Source organism: Parus major, chromosome Z (assembly GCF_001522545.3).
Source record: "Parus major isolate Abel chromosome Z, Parus_major1.1, whole genome shotgun sequence".
NCBI lineage: Eukaryota > Metazoa > Chordata > Aves > Passeriformes > Paridae > Parus > Parus major.
In genome coordinates, this window is record NC_031799.1 from 50,977,552 (window position 1) to 50,991,791 (window position 14,240).

Genomic DNA, 14,240 nt, shown 5'->3' on the forward strand with positions numbered 1-14,240 from the left:
CTCTAAGACTTTGAGAAGCCTTGAGATGTCTTGAGATTTTGGCAGATCTAGCCTCTCCTTTACACTGGAAAAGCAGCAGGCTCAGGGAGCAAACACAGGTGCCTTGAAAACTCAGAGCAAGCCTCCGCATCTTTTTTTCCATGAATATTTTTTTAATATATAAAGAGTGATAAAGTCATTCACCCATGACAACAGAGAAACAGCAATTATGCAGCTTCAAGAAACTAGTTGGTTTAGCAACATTTTAAAAACATACAGAAGAATCCTGATCTAGTAAGAATTTCCAAATCCTAACTTCTTTCTAAAAACTAACAACAATAATTTATTTCCCTTTAAAGAGTTCAATAATGAAAAAAAAAAGTAGGTAACATGCAAATCCCCATTCTGCTCAAAAGAATTTAAGACGTGTTTGTCCATCTCTTCTTCCAGGGACTCTTTCATAAGTCAATTTCCTTTTTTTGAACTCCTGTACTTCTGGAAATCCTGAATCTGAAACAGAAGTGGAGAAAAGAAAGACCATGATAAACTATAAATACAACATGTATGCAGACTTATCTGTGTGTTTCTCAGAAGCAGTGACAGACTTTGGTTTTAACTGGTGTGTTCCCTAAGAAAAGTATCAACTGTCATAAAATAAAATGTGTATAGATCAATATTTTCTACTTGCTGCTACTGACCCGTTTTATGCATATTGTCCTGTAATAGGAATATGGGACCTTATATGAAAATAAATAAATCAACCTATACTTAACTATGATATTTTTCAAAATATTTAATGTTTATTTCTATTTAATTAATTACTATACTGTAATTGTTGAAATTTAGCTCTTCTTAACCAGACATAGTCATATTTCTAAGTTGTTTTAAGAAGCTACTTACATTGGTAATATTTAAGTGCTCAAACAATGTATTTGAGAAGTTGCTTATTCAAAACAAGTTACTGTAAGGAAATTATATTTAGTCTCTACAAAAAGTATTGTCAGAAAATGCTAAAACTGACCTTAGGATTTGATATGTTACAGTGGAAATAGTGGCTTGGCATGGTGTCATGAATTATCTGTGGTTTAGTGAGAGCTTGATCTGACACCTGAAGAATCCTTGTGGTTTGGTCCCAGTGTTTCTTTTTAACTAAACTCTACATATTTCTTAAATTTTTGCTCTCAGAGGCTTTTACTGTATTAAGGTGAAGTTAGGGGTGGTTTGTTTTTTTGTGTGTTTTTTTTTTTTCTGGGGAGGGTGGGATGGTTTGCATTAGCATGCAAAACTATTTTGTGTACTTATTTTTCCTCTGGTTGGTGAATTATAAAGTAGAATAAGCCTGTTCTTCTAAAATATAAACCAAAAATCACTTTTCCTTGTTTTGATTTGATTCACATTCAAGTGTACTCTTGTTCTATTGAGCAAGAATAATAAAGAAAACTTATCAGCTAGAGATCCCAGTGTTTTCAGTACGGTATCACCATAAAATGTGGTACCAGGTGAATCTTCCCTGATTTCTACTGAAATATATTGTATGTAGAATGCTATCAGAATATTTGCTACCTACTCAGCAATACTGCAGCTCTCAGTTGTAATTCCAGAGGAGCAAAAGGTCTGTTCTGATTTTCTGCATAAACATTTAAATTTACATACATTGAAAATTAAAAGAAGTCCACCATATCAAATTAACTTTTTCTCCCTTTACCTCCAAAATTACCCTAAGCAGTCCATGAAAGAGTGGTTTAAATTAGTTTACATGAATGAGTCTGATCTGATTAGTGAAAACATTTTAATGCTGCGCTGACCTTCTAGCACCAAGAGATTTAATGACAGCCAGCAACAGACACATCATAAATAGGCACTTTTTAAAAACAAATTTAACTTGCATTTAAAAAAAAAATATGGCATCTCACCTACCGGGAAATAGAAGAATTAAAAAAACATGCAACAATAAATGATACAGCAACACATAGTCTGACACAGGGAGAAGTCATAGGGACTTTCTTAGTTTTAAGACTGTGGATACATATCATGGTTTGTTGAAAAAGGTTTCAAGCTAACTATATTTGATAGAGTAAACCAGGAATAAGAAAACTACAAAAAAAGAGAAGCCTAGTATTTTGTATAAGGACTGTACACACTTTGAGGGTAAACAAAGTGAAGTACATTTTGAAGTACACATCATACCATCTCTTTGAAAATACAAGCTTTGGAATAATTTCAAGTGGAGAGTTTACCCCTGGAGATACTAGCTAAAAAATAATCCAGGAACAAGGAAACATATGAAACAAACTTAGAAAATTTTCAGAGTGCCATTTTTACTCCATTAGTGCCAATAGCAAAATACAGCCATTAGGAGAATCTGAATTTCACCCTTAGGATTTGCTGAATCTCCTTTTTGTCCTATAGAGAAAATATAGTATTTTGTAGACCCTTCTCCAACTCTATGTTTACAAAACAATCTTCCCTATAACTTTTAAATTAGTTCTGGCATGTTCATTATATTTTAGGCACTGTCAAAGAGAAAAGAAGCTGAATCTTACACTATTGAAGTGTTATGCTTTTCAATATTTAGCAGGGAAAATAATGGCAGCAACACCATTCTAGTTCATTTGGTTTGGCTTTTTTTTTTTTTTATTTTTAAATACCCCAAGCCATCTTTATGCTCAAAACAAAACCTGTAAATTTCTTCTTTTATCACAGAAAAAATACATATGCAAATAAATTTTAGCAAAGGGAGCATGCAATTGTTGGGTTGAATTTGATTTAACAGCTATTTGAATAAAAGATAAAATACAGTCTTATAGATACTCTTTAAAACTTTGAAGTTGAGTAACAAGAAAGAATTTCAGCAAAATCTGCTTACTTCGGACCTACCTGTTTTAATATTTTCTTTGGTCCAGAAGAATGGAGGCCTTTGTTTTCTCTTTCCTTTAGATGCTCCACCTACTTGGTTAAAATTCAGATTTGGAAGCTTATCCATACCATTAAAGAAATCAGAGAGAAAATCATCATGTGCAAATGAATTATGTGGGCTTGTGGATAAAGAGTCATTCCACAGAGGCTGGGCAATTTGAATTTCTGGGCTGTTACATGTTGTGTCTGTAAATTCTTCTAGAAAACTCTTAAAACTCTCCTGAGGTACACAGTCACTGAAAGTTGCAAAGAAGTCCTCTTTTTCACAGTCTTTGGAAGAATTATCAGAGCTATCATGCATCCTGAAAGGCTGTCTTTGAACATGGAGAGAATTTTTAACTTCTAGATGAGCAAAATCTTCATAGTCCTTTGACACAGCAATGAAATCTGGCTTCCTCCTTGTAATTACATCTGATAAGCATGCTTTCTTTCGCATACAACTTGGAAGATCAGAATTTAAAACACCCTTATGATGATTCAGTGGAGGAATTAGGGGTTCAAAATTCATATGAGACGTTCCTGGTAGAGAAAAATTTGAACTATTTTATTTGAAAAATGAAAGGTTAGCTTATTTTTTACATTTTACAGAAAAAAAAGATGTCATTGAGCATTGTGATTGCAGTCTGTCTCATCAGAATAACCATCAGGCCTTACCCTGATTAGAAGACAAGATTCTAATACATGCAGATTTTTCACTTGGTTTCAAAGGAGATACATTTTCCTAGTAATTCAAGGTATTACCTGTGTTGTTTTGTGCCTTATCAAGGAGGTCTAAAATCTGACAATTTTGTTTATTGTCAAGATACAATGTGTTGAAATTATTCTGGTTTTCTGGGCGTGATGCACTTTTCACTGTTTTTTCTAGAGGAGCAGCAGTGTTTAGGCTGTATGAAGATACCATGTCACTGAAATGCTGAAACAATAAAGTATTTGTCAGGAATGTTTATGGTACATGTCTACACTGCCAAGTACAAAAAGATAAATCAATTGTTAAGATTATAAGATGTATAAATTTTTGTTTACTGGAACACAAAAAAAAGGACTTACCAAAGCAGGACAGGCATGTACAGTACAAAATGTACCACCTGTCTTAAAGCTATAAACAGATTAAGTAATAGTCTCTGTCTTGAAATACATGAAAAGAAATATCTTAATACAGTTTATTCTCTTTCATTCCTCCGAGACTGTAGGAAGAAGTGTCTGCAATGGACTGGCACCTATTATGCATTACAGAGAAATTTAACTGAGCTTCTTCTGTTAATAAAGATGGCTTTACACATATACAGTTAAAACAATAGTATGCACAATTTCACATTCAGTGTCCAATTATCCATTCACTTGCTCCTTCACCTTAATGGAATGCTTCACCTTAAATGACTGGTGTTTTCAACCATTTTCTTGAATGACAAAATATATGCCTTTTTTATTGAATTAAATGACTGTATTCAGTCTATGATTTTCCCAGACCTGACCCAGCTGGAACAGTAGGAGCACACAATTCATCTCTAGGGCTCTGTCAAACACTTACTACTATGAATGCTAATATAGGGAGGGGGGAGGCAGACAGGAAGGAAGGAATGAAGGCAAGCAGGAAGGCAGGCAGGAAGGAAGGAGGGAAATCCTGAAAATATTTAATTGGAAAAACATCTTTTACATTAGAAATAGACAAAAGCCTGCACACTGATACAATACTCAGTATTGTGAACCTTGAGGAGGAAGTTGATCTAATGAGTATTAGTTATATATACAGTTAAGGAAATGCTCTCATTATCTTCCCACAAACAAAACGGTGATTTGACAAAATCTGCTGAGAATTAGCAGACTCAACATTTTGGAAATGAATGATAGGCTAAAACCTGTAATTAATTTTTAAACTACACCAGCACATGCAGCATCAGATTAAGAAAAACTCAACAAAACAACCACACATTACAACAGAGCAAAATAAAAAAAATTGATCTAATACATGAAATAATTTTGACCCACCTTTAAAACTTTTTTTGGAACCTCTGGCAGAAGTTCCTGGAGTTGATCAAAGCTTGCAAGAAATAACCTGTTCAGTGAAGACCCCTTCTTTAACATAAACTGAGCAACCAAAGGATTGATACATGGAAAAGTAAGCAAGCATTTCTCTGTCTGAAAATGGAAATTATTTTATTAGATTGATATCTGACAAAGTTTTTATCCTTTGTTTCCTGTTACTACAAAGTCACATCTTACTCAGTAAGTCCTAGAGTATATAATAGAAAGACAGCTTTTAAACTGTATACTTTTATAGTCCAATAAAAATTCATTTTTCTTACTATTGGTGCAACATAGTATAATTTCTGAAAAAGAGTTAAGTTCTGCATAACCATTAAATAAAAAGCAAGTCTAAATATGTTTATTTTCTAAAGATTAAAACCAGTGAATAACTTAAACTTGATTTTAAAATGCATTACCAGATTTACTATTAATTCTCCATGTTAAAGTGAATTACCTAGATCAATATAAACTGACAAAACTGGTTCTGTTTTACAAAACTTGTATTTGTTACAGGTAATGAAACAGGTGGCAAAAGCAGGAGTTGTCAGGGAGAGGATGAATGTCACAAACAGGGCAGCAAGTTGAGAGTAGCTGGTTATCAGTTTCAGCTTCCTCTTCCTGACTTTCATTAAAACACCAGGATCAAATATATTAAACAGAGACACAAAAACAATTAATCCTCTCAAATTTTACCAGCATCCTTAATCTCTAAATTGGAAAACCTATAAACCAATACTCCTCTCTTGAAAGGCCATGCCAATACCTGCTTTATAATGCTTCTGAATTTTGCAAAAGCCAAAAAGCAATCTCAGCTTTACAAGAGTTCAAAGCTGTCATATAAAATGAACAAATCCATAAGTTTCATTTGAGCACCTTACTGCACAGGTTAAAGGATATCATATATTTGATGGTGATTGATGAGCCTGTTCCAGCATTTACTGAAATGAGTTAAACAATTTTACCATCTGTTACTAAAGCAAAATGGGAAGCAAAGCCATTGACTTCAATAATGGATCAGCACTGCTGATGAGCCACTGTATAGTTATCTTTTACAATCTGGATAGTTTTTTAAACCTAGTGCCTAGAACTGTAGAATTGCACAAATTGGCAGGCAGATGTGGTGGATAAGCTTCCCTGCAGGTTAATTGTGAGAGCACAGGAAAAGTCCAAGTTACATCTAATTCTGCTGACATGGATGATGGAAATTTCTATCTTTGCATATATACTAGAAATATGCTTGTATAAATATCTGCATATCTAGATACCCATATATAATAATGCTTGTTTTAGTAATATATTTTAAGAGAACTACAACAAAAAAAAAAATCCTAAAACTTTGTGAATCTTAGGAAAAAAGCCCTGTAAATTCACGGGAAGAGAAACAAACCTCAGATGGCAAGACAGAAAGCCAAGATTTGTCCAGCCACTCATGAGGACTGATATCAGATGCTATCAAAATGTTGTCAGCAATCTGACGAATTACCAGTGCTGTCTCTTCGATCCCTGGAGTAAGAATTACCTAAAAGCGATACATAATATTCTTGGTTACCTACTCTTAGGAATGTCATAATTTGCTACAGAAGTTGAGGTGAAAACTAAGGGTCACCCTGAACACAAGAGTTGGCACTACAGTAATTAAACCTGATCCATGCTTATCATGCAGAAAAACTCTAACCTCTGACTACTAGCCTGGCTGCAATTACACTCTTTATTTATGCACATCCTGTGTAGGTGAAATTAATTGATTTATCCTATAGGTCTTTTATATGTAACCAAGTTTCTGGGTATAATATGAGCTCCTAATGAAAAAAGACAATTGTGAGATGCTTATTACAGTTAAGAAGATGTGTAACATTTTGAAGCTATAATTTTTACACAATCTACATTGCTGAGTGAAATGAAATGAAAAAAGCTTCATCCTCTCTTTGTCCTTGTAACTTTCATTTAGTCAGGTAAATTTTATACAAATTTTAATATGCAATTAATAATGACTTTCATAAAGATGAAAACATTGATGAAAACCCAACATTGGCAGCTGATAAGTGAAAAAAAGTGTTTAAAAAGGTATCACTTGGTTCAAAAATATAAGTTACCAACAATTTGGTAAGCTGAATGAAACTTCTGCTGCATTTTTTAATCCTGATTACTTTAGATAGTAAAATAGATTTTCTAGATTTAGAGAATTTATCTTGTCACATTAAAAAAGCAAACTAGCTGGCAGCAAATTTTCTTTTGAATTCTTTTCTTCAAAAAATTATTTTTTTCTTCTGCCACATCAGCAACATAATATTTATCTGAAACTTCAAATTAAGACATTAGAAGGATAAATATGTATTCTAAAAATTTATTAAAGGTATGGCCTCATTTTTTCACTCCTAGTTATAAAAAGACTTCAACAGCTATTTGAATCTGATTCAACTTGTATTGCAGTCAACACAGTCTTTGCACTGACTTTACCAGCACTGAATTAAGATCCTCTCTTATTTCAGTAATTTTGAGCTATTTTATGTTTTTGATGTAGAAGGCATACTTGATTGAGCTTTTAGAAATATCGTATCATGAAGATTAATACAGAAAAAAATTACCTTCACTTCAAAGTCTTCGGACTTCTGTGTAAGTTCAATTAGAGTGGCATAAATTAAGACAAGATTAAGCAGAGTATTTCCCTTGAGACTGTACCTGTAAAACAGTTTTACTGGATCACTAATATTTAACAGGCACATGTAATAATCTCAAACCATTTGTTCCATGCCTTCATAAATATCTGTTTCATTTCCTGGAATTCAGAATACTGGTACAGTTTAAGCATTAATATCTGTGGAAAGAGAACTAGAGTACATTAAGGGACTGACTGCTGAAGGATGGACTGTAAGAAAAGAAAACAGAAAAACAGAAAAGAAAGAAAAAGAAAAAAAGAGAAAATAGTCTACAGAAAAGCAAGTCTGGTCTGAAGCAAAAGGTCTGGATCAAGGTCAGTCACTGGAGACACTGGAAAAAAAAAAACCCAGAGGAAATTATCACTTGCTCATAGAGAAAAAATCCCCAAAGAGGTAATAAATTAATGTTTATGAACTGTGTCAACAAAAGGTGTGCTTCCATAGCAAAAGGAGAACTACTGATACACTGGGAGAGCATTTGAATAATGTTCCCCAGTTGTAAATTATATACAGTGATACTAACACAGTATGTCATAACCGTGCATTTGTAGGGGTTAATTTACTTCAAAGAGATGTAGGAATAATTCCAGTATTTCATATCCTTATTGTTGTGAAATTTCTGGACCTGCTGATTTGAAATACACCTCATGTTAGTACTGCCTGCCCATAACTCTGTTTTTTGTAACAACCATTTCTTTATCATTTTTGTAAGACTAAAAATAGCCTTACAAATAAAAAACAAATTTTGTAACATTTTGGTGGTCTCCAGTGATCACTGTTACTTTTACAATTTCACTGAGTTTCTCAGTACGAGCACAACAACATTGTAACCAAACGAAAAACTCAAAGCACACTAGAAATATGAGTTTACAATACTCGTATTGTTCTAAGATAAATGTATTCCTACGGAGAAGTTCAAAGATAAGTGAATATCAATTTATTTTAATAAGCAGCTTTCTTTAGTGACAAGTTGTTTTAAAAACACCAGGATAACAAAAGAATTTAATAACTTACTCTGAACTCAGTCTTTCTCTGGAATAGAAAATAATCCAACAGCACATATATTGGAGTGATAATGCCATCAGTCTCAATATTACAGTGTCACAAGAGTCTTCATAATTTAGTTCTTCCATACTCTACCATGAAATTTAAATAAAGAGTAAAAATTAAGTAACTAATAAATAAAAATAATATTATTTAGTTATTAATAAATAATTTATAACATTACCATGGCTGCACCAAGCTTCTAATGACTATTAATATAATATGCAGAACCTATACCAAACATAGATACAGCTAAATAATGTCAGCATTAAGGACACATATGGGAATTGGGAGAACTAGCTTGCATTTCCAACTTTTATTTTCTTTGAACTTCAAAAAGCTAATTCTTGGCTTTATGACTCTTCTTCCTTGCTCTAAAAAAAAACACTGTCAATACATTTATAGGCTATTCTTAAGATTTTTTGTGAACTTTATTGATGTAAAATATTGTTATAAACTTCTGAAGTACTTACTTGGCCTATACAAATCCTATCATACCTACACTGACTCTATAATAAAGTTCAACATCACTAATTGTAGTAGCTTGTAGGAATGTCTATGCTGTACTTGTAATACGAATTGATTATTTTATTATGTGTTATTTTTCAGAAGCAGCTCTTCTACCAGTAATCTGTCTTGCTGCATACCAGAATTCAAGTAGTATGCTATTGCTTAAACTATTATTTTTTATTAAAAGTAGGACAAATTATTCTACAGACTATTTCAGATAATCATCTGATATGGGAGGAATTAATATGCACACTGGTAAGAGAATAGAATCATAAATACATTTAATTGGTTGTTACAAAATTTCTTTATACAACCCTATTTTCAAGTATGCATCCTTTAACTACATTTTATATAATCAAATCACAGGTCAAATGTTACTTCAGTGAAGAAACTGAGAACATTTTAAACTAGTCAAACTGGCACAGACAGAATTTTAGGGTTAATGATTTGTGATGTGAAACAATGCACGAATTAAATATGATTATGGGAAAGAAAAGTCAGAAGTCTGAAGATATGGCCTGAAAGTGACCAAACACATAACAGAACTTGGACAGAGTAGTTTCATTCTGTACCTGTAAAAAGATAGCAGTACCTTCATCTATTGTCAATACAACGTAACGATCTATACTTCCAAAAAGCCTTAAGGAGTAACTACTGCTTCTTTCAACAAAGGTAATGCTGTACCTGAGGAAGTAAAATTGCTTCATTAGAGCTCAGACAAGTAAAACAATACTATTTTCGTAAAGAAAATTGGTAACGAACACCCCCTAATATAGTTTTTTGACTTATACGGTCTTGATCTTTCTCAAATGCTCAGTTCACTTTAAGACACACTTGAACAATACATATCAATGTAGCAGTGATTTAGTGAAATTAAATTATATTTCTAACTGCATTGAGTATGACATTGACATCCAGGCTTCAAGTTTACAAAAAAAAAGAGGTAATATAGAAACTAAGATAGATTCCTAGAAACTTTTTCTGACAAACTTAACATACTGTATTTCTTTTCCTCCTTTCACAATTGTGCAGCACAAGGCAAAGCAAACTCCCTGATTGCCATTGGTATAATCCTAAAATTTCTGACTGACTTAGAACTGCCAGCAGCACAGCCTCCTGTTACGTTTTACTAGGAGACACAAGAGACCTAAACCTGAATCTGCCAGCAGTATGTCCTCTAGAAACTTGTATGGACAGTGTATTGAGAAACTTTAAAAAAAGTAAACTCTTGGCTTTTCTGAAATTGTACAGCTGTTTGCTCACCTATTTAAGTCCTTCATCACTGCTAAAAGGAGCTCGTTAAAAAGTAACAAAACATTGTTCCCAGCTATGTGGCTTATAGCCAGGCTGAACAGAAAACCTGTTCAAGTCAGAGTTTAAAAGCATGTCAGATTGTGGGTTCAAATTTTAAATGTCAAAGATATTTATTTTTTTCCCCTGCTTAACTGTAATTGGACACAGACAAAAAATGGCTCCACAGTAGACTCAAGGATATAGCCAGGATTAAAAATGGCATGTCTCTCCTGCAACATGGTGAAATCAACTATCTGTATCTCTGTCATTATGTTTGAGAGATAGGGCTGCTCTGGTCCCTATTTCTTTCTTTCTTTCTTTCTTTCTTTTCACTTTTCCCTCATGAGATAAAAGGTAGCTTTACCAAGTATTTATTACTGTGAAAGCAAAATTCAAGAAAATTATGTCAAAATAATAATAAAGAAGCACAATGATTTACAACCCTAGCAGTTTTCATACAGGTTATAGAGAATTAAAAACTAAGTGAATAGTGGATCCGAATTTTATGAGTAAATTAGCTTTTGTTGAAAACTCAGCCTCTCCTAAACACTGTGATGCACCAGGAAAGATGATGTTTTACTATTATTCAGTTTGAGTATTTAGCATAGCTTCAGTAGACAAAAAAAACAACAAAAAAAAAATCCCAAAGTAATTTTTATGAAGAATTAAACACAAAGTCTTCCAAGGACCAAGAAGCACTAAAGAAAAGAAAAGTTCGTAAATGTTATGAATTTCAGAGAAAAGTAGACAATTAAAAAAGTTGTTTTGATTAAAAAGTACCAGCTATAATTAAAATATTGGTCAATTCCTTTCTGGCTGGCATGTGTGTGAATTTCTAGCACTAAGTTATCAACTTCAATAGAAAAAAACTAGATTCTTTTCTCTTAAAGTACTAATAGTTTAATCACAGAAATGTACCTGATAGCCAAACAGATGGCTAATACAAGACAGAGCAGAACAACATACTGTTGTCATGTCAACATACAACATGTCCTGAAAATCAGAAAATAAATAGTCCACATGATTAAATAGGTTCTTTTCACTCACTTGGATTCAAAAAGCTGAAGAATATCTGGCATATTAAGAAGACCTTCAGTTGTCAGAAATACATATGGAATCTGTACTTCCAGAAGAAAGGAACCACCATGATTCCCTGAAACATTTTATATATGTAAGATAATAGTTTAATAAGCGAAAAACTGGAGTTTTTTGCTTATTGATGTTCTAAATACATAATATCTAAATAAATAGAAATGGACATTTGAAAGTGCATCTTTTATTCATCTCCAATAAAATGCTTCCATTCTATACTTTTCCCCCCCCCCAAAATTAAACTCCTTTGAATCTCTTTGAAATTATGCTTTAATTCAGACTTTTTTAGATCTACAACGTTCCCTTAGGATGAGGAAGGGTGGGTACAGCTTGCAGAAGCTGTAAACAACTTAAGAACTTGGCACAAGTGTCTTATGAACCCACATGTTCTACTACATCCTGGCCAAAACTAGGTTTACACTCAAATAAAAACACATCCTTGCCACATAGATAACCCAGCACTGTTTGTTTAGCTTTAGCTCTTGTAATATATTACTCATGCTCTTTCACAGGCATATGAATATAGCAATTTATGGAACAGAAAATATTTTCTTTTCACATCTCAGTCTAACTGTGTATTATAATTCTGGAGAGTACTTACGCATTTGTATTGTTCCAGGGAGAGTGGTTTTAAAAGTCATGTAAGTAATATTCAGATTTTTGCACAGATTTTTCCAGCCAGAATTTTCAGAATAATCATATTCCATTACTAATGAGAAGTGTGTCCAAGGGAAGTCAGCTCCAATTTGCTGATTATGTACAATAACACAGGAATATCTACTAAGACTTAAAAAAACACAATAAAATATAAATAAAAATAAGTGTAGGTAGAATTACCCTCAGGACAAAATAAACTCAGTTTTACTTTGATGAATTCTAACTGCTTAAAGTCTGTTTACAAAAAATTATTTACCCTTCCTGGCTAAGTCTCCAACTCCTTTTAAAATTAATTGAAAAATCAAAATCTGTACTCTTCCTCTATAGTTATCTGCCTGAAATATTTTATTTTCCAGAAATGTAATTTGTCATTTCTTCTGTTATGCACTTTCACCACCGTTTTCTAAAACATGCTAAAATAATGTTTTTCTACTAAAAAAGTTTTTCTAAACAGGCAAAACAACATTTAAAGAATATGAAATTGTTTGTTCCCTAAAGTTCCCCTAAGCCCCACCAAGCATTTTTCTAGAGCTGACAAAATCCTCAACTCTAAAAATGAAGCTGTAGGTTCATATCATGAAGACTTTACTCCAGACTGGAAAGCCCCATGGAAATGAACTAAAGTAACTGAAGTTTCACTAACCTTAGTCCTGACTAAAGAATTTGTTCTCAAGAATCAAGAATTTGACTTACTTGCTTATTATCTCTTTACAACTTAAAGTGCTTCCTTTCTTCTCAGAATTCAAATCCACAACTTTCAAACCTGCTTAAAAAAAATCGAAGAGTTTATGAAATAAATGAACCTCTATCACTATGAATCAACACACAACAGTAAGTAGCAAATGTGGAACAACACAGGTTATTAAAATTTCAAGTATTACATATTCTGTCTTGCTGAAGTCCTGTACAATTTCTGTTTGTATTGTACTGTTTGATTGTAATGATTTAGAAACTTAATTTTCAGAGCCCAAGGAAAAAGTAACACAAACAAGTTTCATGTCTCACAAACTCACAACCCCATTACCTTAAAATGAAGTATTAAGTGGTAATACAAAAGGAAGCATATTTGCCCCTTTATTAAGTTTAATTTGCTTACACTTTGTATACATTTGAAATTTTAACTGAAAGATGTATCTAAGAAGGAATGTTGGTAGTAGACTGTAAGAGACAGTGGTGAGATGGAGACTACAGATGGTTCTTTATAATGCTGTTTATTCTATAGACTAGATTACAGCAAGGGGTCGTCGGTATTCCTACAGCTGCTGGCTATAGGCAAGCCATGTGTCCTGAAGCCCATTTAGTTTAGTTACAATGCATTATATCTCTTTCTTTTGCTGTGCATATTATTATATAACAACCAATCAGCATCATACACAATACCTTCACATTTACATGTATCCTATCAAAAGTGCTAAATTTACCATACTATGTTAGTGACTAACCAATAATTTGAGTTAGTAATTAAATGTTAAACTTTGAAACTTGTTTTGCAGTGGAAAATTGTTTTTGCTTTGGTAAAAAAACATCTTTCTGTCTATGCTTTTTTACTTGGTAGAAAACATGATTTGTTTGAAGACCATGAAACCTGTTGGACTTTAGCCATAAAACCTCCTTCTAACTGGCTAAACCTTTGTTCTAAACCTTCCAACTCGACTAAACCTTTGTTCTCTCAGCTGCTTCAGCAACAACTGGTTCTAAAAACATCTTTCATATATCAAAGCTTCCTTTCATTTCTAGAGAACCTTCTGCTAAGCATTCATATCACTAAAACTTTTCTGTTAGATTTTCGTCCTTCCCAGCACTACACAAGTGCCTATTTTCAAAAGTGTAGTTGGATTGACCTGTGTTTGCAACCAAGTCTTAAAACTTAAATGATCTTCATTTTCATTAAATATTATCATTAGCAAAAGCACTGTGAACATGCCTCCTCCCTTTCAAAACATTCTAAAAGACAGGCTTTCTTCTTTTAAGAGCACAGGCAATCTAACTTTATTTTTAAAGGCAAAAGAGCAGTACAATACACGATACTTGATAAGGTTCAAGCAAGTAGGATTTATGAAAATGGAA

The 14,240-nt window shown here is 32.9% G+C and overlaps 1 protein-coding gene across 16 annotated transcripts in view; it reads right to left on the minus strand.

The window, feature by feature from the left end:
- Positions 1–14,240, minus strand: part of SHOC1 (shortage in chiasmata 1) — a 94,608-nt gene continuing 80,368 nt past the window's right edge. For 8 of the 16 annotated variants that reach the window (XM_015652620.2, XM_033520497.1, XM_015652623.2 and 5 more), the window contains 11 exons: positions 12,867–12,939; positions 12,118–12,302; positions 11,472–11,577; positions 9,704–9,815; positions 8,592–8,713; positions 7,506–7,599; positions 6,308–6,439; positions 4,882–5,031; positions 3,637–3,808; positions 2,857–3,414; positions 1–489 (listed from right to left, as the gene is read on the minus strand). In XM_015652620.2, coding sequence (XP_015508106.1) covers positions 389–489; positions 2,857–3,414; positions 3,637–3,808; positions 4,882–5,031; positions 6,308–6,439; positions 7,506–7,599; positions 8,592–8,713; positions 9,704–9,815; positions 11,472–11,577; positions 12,118–12,302; positions 12,867–12,939 — 1,805 coding nt within the window. In that variant the 3' untranslated portion in view covers positions 1–388. The remainder of the gene's footprint in view (positions 490–2,856; positions 3,415–3,636; positions 3,809–4,881; positions 5,032–6,307; positions 6,440–7,505; positions 7,600–8,591; positions 8,714–9,703; positions 9,816–11,471; positions 11,578–12,117; positions 12,303–12,866; positions 12,940–14,240) is intronic. The other 8 variants (XM_015652627.2, XM_015652629.2, XM_015652628.2 and 5 more) reach the window with 4 other exon arrangements.